Consider the following 12514-nt stretch of genomic DNA (forward strand, 5'->3'; position numbering starts at 1 on the left):
TTTCAGTGTGCTTGGCATTGGCAATCCAAGCGTTGGCAGTAGGCTGGAGATACTGATGTGAAAGTGACACTCTCCAGTAAGGAACAAAATGAACATACTGTTGCAGGAGGAGAAAAGAACGAGCAAAAATAAGGATTCTCCTAAGCACATGGCAGTTTAAGTGCCAGTCAGTGTATCTTAATCTGCCCTGTGTTAAGCTGATTCCTTCAGGAGCAGTAGAGGCAGGTGACCACAAACCAGAAGAGGATTTGACAGAAGATCCACTAATCGAATCACTGGTCTGCTGAAGAGAAGACTTTTGATCCCTGTGGAACAAGGTAAGGTCACTAGGTAATGGTGCTTGTTACTTTTCAGTCGATATGCTGTCCTGTACCAGGGTGGACCAGAAACTGGCCTCCATGAGAGCTCCAGCACTGTCACTCTGGCTTGTGAAGGGGCTAGCAGCTGGCCTCTGACCCTGCTGAGTGCCCTCCAAAGTATGTGCAAGGCTCCATGGGCTGCTGTGGATGAATGGAGGGTGCCCTAGAACCAGAGGCTGCCCTAGAAACAGAGGCTGCCCAACTCTTTGGCAAGAGGAAAAAACCCAGAGCCTGCCGACATTGTCTTGGAGAAGCATTGTCCACCCAGAGGAGCGTGCGTTCTTTACCTGGGCAGGGAATATGGGGAGGGACACAACACATCTCTCACCAAAAATCTTGGGTTTTTATTCACACTTCAGATGAAGACCAGTTCTCTCCCTTTGGTGACCTTTAGCAGAAATGTGAGACATACATTCAAGGAACCTTGGCTCAGTCTGTTAATGATGTAGGCACTTGGCTTGTCAATATCCAGAGCTGGCTTGGGCACCTTAAACTAACCAAGACCACGTGAACAAGACATCAGGTTTTCAAACTGCCCCACTTTCTGGATACTCTATATACTAAAGCTAGCATGCATCCTTTGCCTCTTGGGATCATAAGGAAAAGAAATCTCTATTCTTCCCTCCTGTGCTTGAACTTTTCATGGCAGCTTTTCCATGAGCCCAGGACAAGGGCATGAGATTTCCTGGCCTGTGCAGCTGCTATTAATGGGAATTGCTAGACAAGTTATGCAGCCATCAGAAGCTGTATACACATATACATACATATTATATATATATAATCTTCTATAAATAAAAATTATGTTAAATATCAGGGTATTACTTTGTATCTTGAAACCTTTTGTGGCAGGAGAACCCCAAGTAAACCCACTCTGAAGATCTTCAACATTTTTTACAGCATGGATGAAGCCAGGAGCAGCATCCTCTAATCCCTGACAGACCCACATTCTGAGGGCAGCCCTTCAGACTTCCTCCATTCTGCCAGGCGCTGCTTGAACCATTTCTGGAGGGAAAGAAAAACAACAGAGACTGAGTGTAGTGGGCTGAGCAAGCCTACAGAAAGCCTTGCAAAAGGTTCGGATGGAGCCAGCAAGTGGAACGAGGCGAAGGAAACTCAGGGTGTTGCTTTTAGCAAGGTGCTCATAAGCAAAAGGTTCTGTCACCTGTGAGTGCACCTCTTTCAGGCCTTTCCAGACCTTGACAACCTGTGTGAGTCCGTGTTTTATAGCTGTGAGTTAAGATTTATCTTGCAAATGGAGTGGGCTAAACCTCCTGGATAGTGTCTGTAGCAGTGAAACAGTTAACTTGCTTGATGAAGGCCAAGAGGGAAAAACAGTGGCACTCTGCAGCTTTAAGAACAAACAGATTTTTAAGGTGGGTTAAAGTTTATCTTAGTCTTCAAGTAACATTAATGGCTACATTATTCTTTATGACTTAGCATCTTTAACCCAGTTACCAGACATGCTGATGCCAATTCAGCTCAGCTGCAATTTGAAATGCTGGACAAAAGTGGCTGGGTAAAGCCACACCACCTCCGTAAGAAGAGAAGTATAACTCATGTGCTGGAACCATGGCTCAGCCTTGTCCTTGGGCATGTGTCTGTGGCGTGCTTTGTCGCTGCTCATTCTGTTGCTATATTTGTTCACAGCTATTTTTGAAGCCGTTCCAGTCACTAATGATACAACCATGGTGTTTAGTGCAAGTGGCTCTTGCGCTAGCTCTGCCTTAGACCACATCCAGCCAGCTGATTGCCTGCCTGCCTCCTAAAAAATTTCACTTCCTGTCCCTAACCATCATGTCCTGTTGACTCAGTACATCTGCATCTAGATTTTACTGGCATTAAAACGCTTGCTATATCTGGCCAATAAAGCACTCTGAGCATCAGGAGTGGCGAGTCTGCGCCATACGCAATGCAGGCACATCGCAGCTCAATCTTGATCCTATTCCTAAAGTGACCTTCATCTTCAGATCTCTGGGAGTGTCTTAGGTGTTACACCCAGCATCCTTCCCTGGGACAGGACAAATATTAGCATTGCTTGCTTGCTTCTCCTATCCACTGGCTTTGCCCAGGGAGAATCAGGCCTGGCAACTCTGCAAAATGCTGCTAACTTTGTGTGTGTGTGTTTGATTTCCACACCCAGGAAACCTGCTATGGGTCTAGGAGTTCACAACACATCTGCATCAAAAGAAGAGCTGCCCTGCAGCCTGTTGGGATGGAGCTGGTAGCCTTTGAGACCCAACAGGCGGCCAGATGGAGCACGGGGCACTCAGCGAGTCTCAAGCAGAGACAGCCTCTCCCTGGAGTCACAGTTAGAGGCCTCAGCCTCTCTTGGAGAGGCTGACAGATTTTCCTAACATACGGATCCAGGGATGCCGAACTATGTAACTGCAACAATGGAGAGATGGCACAGCCTGGGTATGTCCTACAGCATATCCTGCAGGAGTTGCATTAATCCTGCATCTGTTTTAAAATGACTGCAATTTCTTCTTATCACAAAACCAAAGGTCATTTGGGTACCTGGGGCTGTCAGAACTATCATGACATGGTTGGAAGAAAGGGATAGCGCGCATGACCCTGCTGCCAGCTAGTGCCACACAGCAAGTGCTGGAAGTGTTAGCCCCCAAAGCCCAGCCCTGGGGTTGGGGCACTGGGGCCACACCAAAATCAACATTGGGGCATCTATCTGTGGTTTGGGAAGCCCAGGTGGCTGCAGTTACAGGGGAAGGGGCTTTGGAGATGCAGGGGCAGGAACTGGTGGGGTACAGAGAGGACGTGGGATTCAGCAGGGTTCCATGGGTGCAGCGTGGGGTTGGGAGTGCAAGAAGGCTTGTGGGTGGCAGTACATGGGGTGCAGTAGTGTGCAGTATAAGAGTGCAAGTAGGGAGTATATGAGTCACAAAGGGGTGCAGGTGTTGTAGGGGTAGCATGAGAGATGCAGCAGGGAGCATGTGGGGGCAGAAGACCACAGGGTTTATGACGAAGAGCAGAGGACAGGGTAGGCAGGAGATGTGTGGGGTGCAGAAGCTTGTGTAGGGAGAGCAGAGCCGGTGCCAAGGGAGTCTGAGGTGTGCACACTCACCAGGGTTTGCTCTTCGGAAAGCCCAGTCTCAGCGGCAATGAGGCACAGCGTGGTGGGATCAGGATGCTTGTTCACCTTGCAAAAATTGTACTCCAAGATCTCCAGCTGCTCCTCAGTAGGAGTCACGGACTTCTCTGTGGCCATGTCTCCTGGATGATGGGGTCAGGCACTACAGAAAGGGGCTGGAGTTATTGCCAAGGCTGGGACTGGAGTGGCTTGTTTGCTGAGCCCCAGCTTAGGCATCGCTGTCACCAGCAGCTCCCTTTTCCCCAGCGGCCTCTGGCTGAGGCAGGGCACAGCTCGTTTCCCAGCCCTGCCCCTCCTGATAGCACCTGCCTCAGTTTCCCTGCCGCGGCAGCTGAGTGCCCAGCAGCACCCAGCAGAGCTTCCTCACCATTCCCAGCCGGCAGGAAGCTGCAGTCTCTTCTCTGCTCAGCAAGCCTTTCTGCTGCTGGGTTTATAGCCAGCGTGACTCCCGTGGGGCCGATTCCTGTTTACAGCCCTATTTAGGCTTGGGCGTCACTTGGGAGTGATGTCACAGCAACGAGTGCAGTGGGGGAGGGTTAATTTAAAGTCATTAATTTAAAAAAATATGTATATATCCTCGAGACAGGGGACAGAGTCTGGCATTCAGCCATGTGTTTTCACTTTTTTCTCCCCAGCCTCCATGCAAGTTTGTGCAGGGGAATCGCAAATCAAAGGGTACAGGAGCTGTTGGGAGCAAAACACTTAGGATAAGCCACACACCTCTCTTATGCAGGGCTTGCTCCTGGCAGAAAGGCAAGCCAACTGAAACCCGAGGACACACAAGTCTTTTGACAGTGAATTGCTTCCGTGTTTCTGAAACAGAGCTGCGGGGCGGTGGCAGGGGAGGAGCTGGGTTCAGAAATGTGGCCTTTCTCGCTCTGCTCTCTTGCTTTCTGTTGCCCAGCCCACATCTCTGCCAGGCCACCCACTGCCCACCTGCCCTGCCACCACAGCTTCTCCTTCTTCTCCTAGAGGTGTAACCTCCATGCTTACATCACCAGTTGTGTAGCTTTAAAGCCAAATGTTTTCCCAGTTGAAGGATAACTATAACCCACACTGTACCCTGGGGCGTATCGAGTGCCTGAAAGCTCTCACCTGAATAGCAGTGCTGCTGGGACAGGGCTCAGCTCCAGAATTGCCTTGCAGGGAGCCAGCTGTCCTGTTCACAAGAGGCTGGGGAGATCCTTCTCCCCAGGCTTTATCCCAAAATGCAAATGCCCCATTGAGCCTCCTTTGCTGAAGATTGCTTTGTCAAATAAAAAGATTCTTTGGCATTTGCATAGGGTCTTATAAATAGAGCTGGTTGTGAGAAAGCCTGCTCTGCTTGAGTCACTTGGTAAATACTGATTGTAGCACAGCGGTTGCTTAAGGCTGGAGCAACTTTTGAAGAGTCACAGAACATCCCGAGTTAGATGACACACAGGGATCATCGAGTCCAGCTCCTGACTTCATACAGGACCACCCAAAAACCAAACCCTATGTTTGAGAGTGTTGTCCAGATGTTTTTTGGACTCCAGCAACTCAGTGCTGTGACCACTACCCTTGGGAGTCTGTTCCTTACACCCATCCTGGCCCTTGCCTGATGCAGCTCCATGCTGTTTCTTCTGCTCCCTGTGATGAGCTGCATCCACCATGAAGTCTTCCCTCAGCCTCCTCTGCTGTGGGCTGAACAAACCCAGGGACCTCAGCCTCTCCTCTTACACCTTCCCCTCCAGACCCTTTGCTGTCTTTGTAGCCCTGAGTGTGAAGGAGTGTGCTGGGGGATAGCATCATTCGCTGCCATGGATGGACCAGGGAGAGGTGGCCCTGAGCCTCAGGTGCTGCAATCCTCAGGTGGTGCAAGCCTCAGGTGAGCTATCCGTGCTGGCTGCAGGCCTGGTAGTGGCAGTGAGCAGACCTTTGTGGGACAAGCTTGGTTCAGAGGTACAGGAGAAAGCAGGCAAAGCTCTGTCCCTGTGAGCTGGTGGGAGTCTGGTGGGTGCTGCTCACGTGGCTAGAGGTCCTTTGGAGGCTCTCTGCAAGCAATGCATGAAGAAAAGCAGTTCCTTGGGACCTGAGGCACTGCTCTCCAGCACTGTTGCCAGCACGCTCACCGTAAGACCTAAGTACAGCAGAGGCCACAAGTCCTCCTGCTCCTCCTTGCTCTCATCAGCTACACCCTACCTACCAAAGGGCTCCTCACAGCCCACTACATCTGTGTCATGTGTCTAGCCTGAGCCATCAGCAGCAACAGGTCCTAGCACTGCTTTGCATAAGAAACACGTGCCTCTTAACTTTCCTGTTTCATCTTTATAGTTGTGATAATCCTCATGTTACTAAGGCGTATTCCCATGGGGCACAGTGTCTTCTACCTGCTGGCAGCTCAGGCTTGGAGCCTGACCTTCAGACTGCACGGGACCACTCACTTGTCTAGGAAGGATTGTTTTCATGCTTACATTTCTTTAAACCTGAAAGAAAGATGGAGAATCACAACTGTTCTGCTCAACTGCTGAAAGCTGCCACTGCTAGCTTTTTTTCTGTACTGGAAAAAATGTATTTTCTACAGTAAAGGATGCAAACGATCTCCGCATCTTTCAGAAATACTGTGGGACCATGGCACTTCTTCAGATCTGTGACAGAGGGTGACACACCCCAACAGAAAAGGCGTGCCAGATGTTGAAGTGAAACCACAGCACCAAAAACACTTGGTCTGCTATATGTGCCGATCACTGAAGAGAGGAAGTCACATTTTAGTCTTGGTTTTAGGTGGAGCAATGTGAGAATAGCCGCCAGCTGCAGCTTGCAGGGAGTCTGTGGGCTGCAGATGCTCCAACCAGCATTGCTGTGCAGGCAGCAGTTGTTGCTGTTGGCACAGCTGATGGGGCATTTAACTGTACCTATGGGCCCACCTTGGAGTGAGCAGAAAACAAGCAATGGCCAGTGGACACAGGTTGCAGCAGAAGAAAAGCTTATTAGATAGTGAAAACAAAATCTTCAGAGTGATGGGGAAATCCTAAATGGGACAGGGCCGGAGAGGTGAGGGCACTTCCATCCTCGGGGATGCCTGAGAATCAGCCTGTTAAGACCCTGTGTGATCTGACCTAGGTATGATTTTGGAGCAGGAAGATGAATGGAGACCTTCCTTCCCCAGAGATGCTTGGGGCTGGGCTCCCAGCTCTGGCCCAAGCAGGAGAGGGCATCCCCTTAACCTCCAGAGTGACAGTCAGGCTCAGCTCATGCTGTCAGCATCTACTACCCTGGCAAAAAGCAGCCTCTTTTTTCTAGAAAAGAGATGATCTCTATTTGCTCAGCTTTGGTTTTTTTTTTTTTTTTTGAAAGACAGACACAATAGCTGGCTAGATGTGCAGCTTTCTGACTGTTTACTGCTCCCGAAGCCCCTGGAAAACTCTCAGGGCAGTAACTCCTGCCCACTGGTGGGACCCCATGGCCTCTGCTGGGCTTATTGGGCCCCTTGCCCAGCACTCTCCCCATGTTCAGGCCTGAAATAGGAATGCAGGCACCTGTTTTTGGCTTGCAGCTATTTACTACCACAGCAGGGATCAAAACAGCAAGCTGTTCTCCATGCAAACAGGCCCTCCTGCTCTGCTGCTCAGCTGCAGAGCTCTGTCCCATCCTGTGCTTTGCTCTGCCTTCTGTTGAACTGGGGCATGGCTATGGATAACATCAGGCAGCACAGTGCACAGGATAAGGTGGGGCTGAGGCTTTAAAAATAAATCGGACCCCACCATAAATAAGGAAAAGCCACCTGTCACGCATCCTGTAAACTGTCTGTTCAGCTTTTCAGAAGATAACATCGGATGGGAACAGTACAAACAGTGCAGCAGCTGCTGTAGCTCAGACAAGTCCCCACGGCGCTCCCTGCCTGGGGTCTCTGTCTGCCCTGTTCCAGCACAGAGCTCTCTCATCACAGCCCTGCAGTGCTGTTCTGGCCCCTCCATCACCAATAAGTGCAGGTCAGCCCCTGTATTACCTCCCAACCCACCCCCAGCTGCAGATATGCCCAAGCATCCCCAGCACAAAGCTTGCACTTACCTGGGGCTGGCAGGGACCAAAAGCGTGTAAAAGAAACACCCCTCAGGTACTCGGGTGACTGCTTAAGTACTGGCGTGTGTGTGACAGGCGGGGGCCTGAAAAACCTGCCGCAAATCGCAGGAGCTTTTGAGATCCACAGCTCCTCTTGGGCTGGTAATTCAGGTTTGGCACCGCTCTCCTTGGCAAAGCTCAACGCATGGTTAGACGTGTGCCGGGGCCCTTGGGAGGGGTGGCATGGGGAGCTGCTGGGGCTCGTCACCTCAGAGCTGGGGACAGCTTCCTGATGGGGTATCATGCCAAGGGGCTGCCTCCTGTGGGTTTAGGGGAATCATAGAATTATAGAATATCCTGAGCTGGAAGGGACCAATAACGTTCATCAAATCCAGCTGGAAGGGACCCATATGCTCATCTATTCCAACTCCTGGAAGGGCTTCCTTTGTATCTCTAGTTCCCTGTAAATGGTTTGTCCAGGCTTAAGGCTCTTGGCTTCAGTCAGCCCTGAAATGCTGGCAGGCTGGGAGGGGATAGGATCAGATCCTCAAATCTGTGCCGCTGCTGCAGGCAGAGGACAGGGAGCAGGATAGGACACCTTTTTTGCCATAGACCTGTCCTCTCCTTGGTGGGAGTGCCTGGAAGCCTGCAACCCCACTGGGGAGGATGGGGAGCATCTGGCAGCAGCTTGCAAGGAGACATCGTAGGGGGCGAGAAGAGGGGGAGACAATTTTCTCTTAGCTTCCAGACAGCTGGAAAGGAATGCTGGAAAATCAGAGGCAATGGAGAAAGGAATGACAATTGCAATGGCTGAGCTGATCTGCCAGAACAAGGGAAAACTGGCAGTACATGCAAGATTATGCTGTGGAGCTAACTGGAGCCTTGCCCCTGGGTAGAAGCAGCTGGACAAACACAAGCACAAAGCCTATCATGTGTTTAGCAACAAGACAAAACTGTCCTGAACTTTCAGTGGTTTTGTAGTGTGAGGGGAGAAATGGGCTAAGGCATGGGTATTGCAAAAGTGTGGGTATTGCAAAGAGATCTGTGCCAAAGTGTGGACAAGCCAGTGCCAATATTCCTAGCATGATAACACTGATCAAGCAGGAGTGCTTTTATGGCACTGATACTGTCTGACAAACTAAGTGATGCTGGTAGAGGAACTTCCTGGGAGAAGACCTGATCCTGCGTGCCTTGGGCAGGCATGCAGCCAAGAGGATACATCTTGTTTACAGCTGGTGCTGAGCAACAGGAGCCGGGGTTGCCATATGTGGGGGCAAGCAGGTCAAGGAGATGTGGCTGGGAGGACAGAAGCACAGCCCTAGCTGCTCTGTTAGCATTTGTGAGCTGAGATTTACATTCATGCAAGTGCCTCAGACACTGAAAAGTGTGAGTAATAGGAAGGACTTCTCTCTTCCACCGTTTATTGCTATCAACAGGGAAAAAGTCTTTAATGTGGAAAAAAAGAACTATTTTCCTTACCTCTGAATCCAGCCCAGACTTGCACAGGGAGCGGTGGCAGTGAAGTGTTTCAGGCTGAGACGTGCTGCTGAAATGGTATCAGAAGTTCTGGGAGTCCTGCAGCGACAGTCCAAAAGTCATGTCATGAAACTGCCTGTGTCTGGATGGCAAACGCAAATGCTTTTCTGATCCTGAAATCCTTTAGGATTTCTCTTCATCAGAGAAAGGCTGAGTACTGCTGGAGTTTGTGCCTCACCTGGAAAATATCCTAGCCCCAGATGCAGTCCCTTTGACAGGAGAGTTAGATTAAAGAAACAGTATGCAGGCTGCCTCTGGGCCCATCAAGGAATCTCCCTTCCTTCAGGGGAAAAAGTGCAGCTGGTGCGATGTGCACTCAACAATTTTGCATGATGCCATGGCGTTGCAGTGAGCAGCCGGCAGTTGCAGCATATGTTTGGCATCCCACTCGTCAGGACTCATCTTGCAGAGGCTTGGGTATTATCCAAGTACTTGCACTACAGCAGCGCGTTGGCTGGAGACGCTTTGTTTGGAGAAATGAACATAGCTCACCGCCATCCTGGCTTGAAAATCCCCCTACAGCACAGTGGAGACAGGATGGAAAAATGTTGGAGAGACGAGAAGTGACCTGTGCACTTTCTTGAAACTTCTTCCACCCCCTGAAAACCAGCATCAGGAGGAGAACAAAATCTTCTCTTCTCCCTCTAACACACAAATGCAAAAGGAGACTGCAAAAGCCATCTTCTGCTTTGCTTTCCTGTTTTCCTTTTTTTTTTTTTTAACGATGTGCTGGGGTTTTCTGGCTTCACAGTTTTACAGAATTTTTTTGCTTCCATTCAGTCAGTTTCCTAACTGGCCAGTACTGTCTCAAAGGATAACTCTGGCACCTGATGATGTTCTATGTGCAAAAACCACTTGCCCCAGAAAAGCACTGAGTTGCTCCATGGAAGCGTGAGCAGCTAACAAATGCCTTTGCTGGAGACACTGAAACACAAGAACTTTATTGAATCATTGATCTTTTCATCAAAAAGCAGGCAAAACAGCAGCAAGAGATGCACAGAGCTATGTACTGAAGCAGCCTTTCCCCAGAAAAAGGATGCTTGTAGGGCAATGCTGTGTCCTCACAGCCATGCTGTTGCTCTGGAGGACACGGGCGAATTCCCTCTGACCAAAGTGGTGCTTCCCTGGAGATTTTGCTATCCCCATTCCTGGAGCAGAGCTGCTCACTGCCTCTCCAGGCTGCACTCTTCTTTTGGTGATTTTCTTTTTGTTTCGGTAGGCAGGGCAGAGGCTCTCTCCTCAGCATCAGAACTGATTCAGGCCAAGCAGACACAAATCAGGTTTGACTTCCAATATGATCCCTGCCATTCCTTTGTCCACTGGATACCGCCACACAGATGGAAACTGCAGTGTTTTATTGCTCCTCCAGTTGTGCCAATACTTCTGAGAGAACAGTGTAATCTCTTTGGTATTTCCATGTGCAATCTCTGCCTCGGGTACAGTCTTTCTCCATCCTTTTCTCCCTCTTACTAACCAGATTGTTTTGAAGTTACTAAAATGGGCTCTGATGCTTACAGCTTCTTGCCAGGAGTCTTTTCAACAGTACTGCCATGGCTTGCAGGCAGAGCAGGCCCTAGCATGCACAGAGCCAGCTGGGCATCACACGTGCAAGCTGCCTGGTGTACCCAGCCCAGGAGCACTTTGAATCCAGCACCAGGGATCAGGAAAGCAGGGGAGAGGCAGGAGGAGATGAGCAGATTTGCTCTATGCTCAGGGAGTGAGAGGAACGTGAAGAGAAGCAAGTGCCCTTCCAGCGAGTCAAAGGGTTATGCATTTTTCAGGGTGAAAGTCAGAGAGCTGGGAGGCTAGGAGATGCTTATAGAAAGCCATCCCTGTCAGAAGCTTTAGGACAAAGATGTTTGGTTTCCAATGTCCTGACTCAGACACTGGTATGCAGGACAGTGAAGGGACTTTAGCCCCAACTAGAGCAGAGACTCACTCTGCCAAGTGTGTCACCAACATGGCCTTTGGCTGCAGGCATGCTGACCTGAAAGAGCAGGCTAGTTAAGGGATGTAGAGGGGTGAGCATAGACACACGAGTACCAGCCTGCAGCTGTGCCATTGAGCTCATGTACTTCCTTTCAGCCTTCACAGCAAGGGACAAGGACCACATTTCCCCTGTTCAGTCCCCAGGCCAGGCAGCCCATCAGCACCATGCTTACCAGGCCCAAGCACCATTCCTGGCTTTTCAGTATTTTTTATTTTTTTTTTTTGGGTGATGTATCAGCACCCTGAGCCCCGTGGGAAGCATCCATCAGTTAAGAGATGGCTTTTTGTGCAATCCTCCCATCAGGCTGGTGGGCCTGCTGGCTGTGAGGGGCTGAGCAGATGCCCCTGGCTGCAGGATTTGGCTGCTAGGCCTTGGCAGGGCCTGGCCCTTGTGATACCACTTACAAACAGCAGCGGCTTGGTTTCTGTCAGACCAGTTCAGGCAGGTGGCACCTGAAGAGAGGTGACCACCAGCTGCTGAGGTGTCACCACAATCCTGAAGGCTTTCTCTGGGGGTACCTCTATGCAACACACCCACAGCTGGTGGGGCACCCTTGGGGCACCTCCAGATGACCAGAGATTTCCCAGCCGGAAGGGTTCCTGCTACTGCCCCCAGACAGCCATAACCCTGCAGCTCCGGCTGCTTGTTCCTGTTGGGAACATCTGCCAGTGGATGAGGATGAATGCAAAAGGCAGGTGCTTTCTGGCATGGGGAAGCACCCAATAAACCTTGCTCATAGGCCTGTGGACAAAACTGTAGTGAAACGTTTGTGTGAATGCTGTTTATCCATCTATGTCTCGAAAGCAGGGCAGACCCAGAGAAAATGATTCCAGACCTCAGTTTCAAAACCAGTGTCCAAACAGACTGATATTCAGGCTTGGGAACAGAGATCAGCAGCTGGAAATGCAGAAGCACAGCTTGCATCACCCAGAACTGTCTGGTTACCAGCTGCAAGGGAGGATGACAGGAGAGCAATGCCTTGCCAGCACTTGCTGGGTAGTGGGGACAGAGGCAGGCACAGGAACATAGGATAAGGAAGACAAGAGATGGAGACAGGCACTCTATCCTCTGGCTTCCAGCTGTCAGGGATCTTTGTGACATTAACTTATAACATGTTCTAGCCTGCAGTAACCTGACTTTTGCTGCTGGTGCTGAAAGCGTCAGAGTTAGCTGGGTGCTAGCTGCCAAAAGTCTTCTCCACACAGCTGACCAAAACAGATATTCTCATGTCCAGACATGTTAGTGCTCCAACAACCTTGATGCTATGGGGAGAAAGCTGATCCCACTGTGATGTTTCCAGTTATTGGGAGCTTCCCTGTCTGTTCCCATAGAGAAGAGAATCCCTCTGCATGCTGTGGAAGGCAGCATTGTGCATTAGCTCTGTCTGGGTCATACCAAATTCCGCTGCATAGCCTTGATGACTGTGTTGTCTATTTAACACTGTGGGGAGCTGCCATGATCCTTGGCTACTCCTGCAGTGGAGGTAGTTGGGATTACTGA

The 12514-nt window shown here is 50.3% G+C and overlaps 1 protein-coding gene across 3 annotated transcripts; it reads right to left on the bottom strand.

Moving 5' to 3' along the window:
- Positions 1–681: 681 nt before the first annotated feature.
- On the bottom strand, positions 682–7631 carry HOPX (HOP homeobox). Of its 3 annotated transcripts, none has more exons than XM_065736724.1 (3): positions 7498–7631; positions 3439–3607; positions 682–1361 (listed from the first exon to the last, which is right to left on the bottom strand). In XM_065736724.1, exons 2-3 carry the CDS (start codon positions 3580–3582, stop codon positions 1284–1286), a joined length of 222 nt encoding a protein of 73 aa, XP_065592796.1. In that variant the 5' UTR covers positions 3583–3607; positions 7498–7631; the 3' UTR covers positions 682–1283. The 3 variants fall into 3 exon arrangements, with proteins under 3 accessions (XP_065592796.1, XP_065592795.1, XP_065592797.1); XM_065736723.1 differs by lacking the exon at positions 7498–7631 and adding an exon at positions 3833–3939; XM_065736725.1 differs by lacking the exon at positions 7498–7631 and adding an exon at positions 3775–3799.
- Between the last annotated feature and the right edge of the window lie 4883 nt (positions 7632–12514).

The sequence above is a fragment of the Cyrtonyx montezumae genome, unplaced genomic scaffold (assembly GCF_038088225.1).
Source record: "Cyrtonyx montezumae isolate F1298 unplaced genomic scaffold, pur_monq_1.0 scaffold_2, whole genome shotgun sequence".
Classification (NCBI taxonomy): domain Eukaryota; kingdom Metazoa; phylum Chordata; class Aves; order Galliformes; family Odontophoridae; genus Cyrtonyx; species Cyrtonyx montezumae.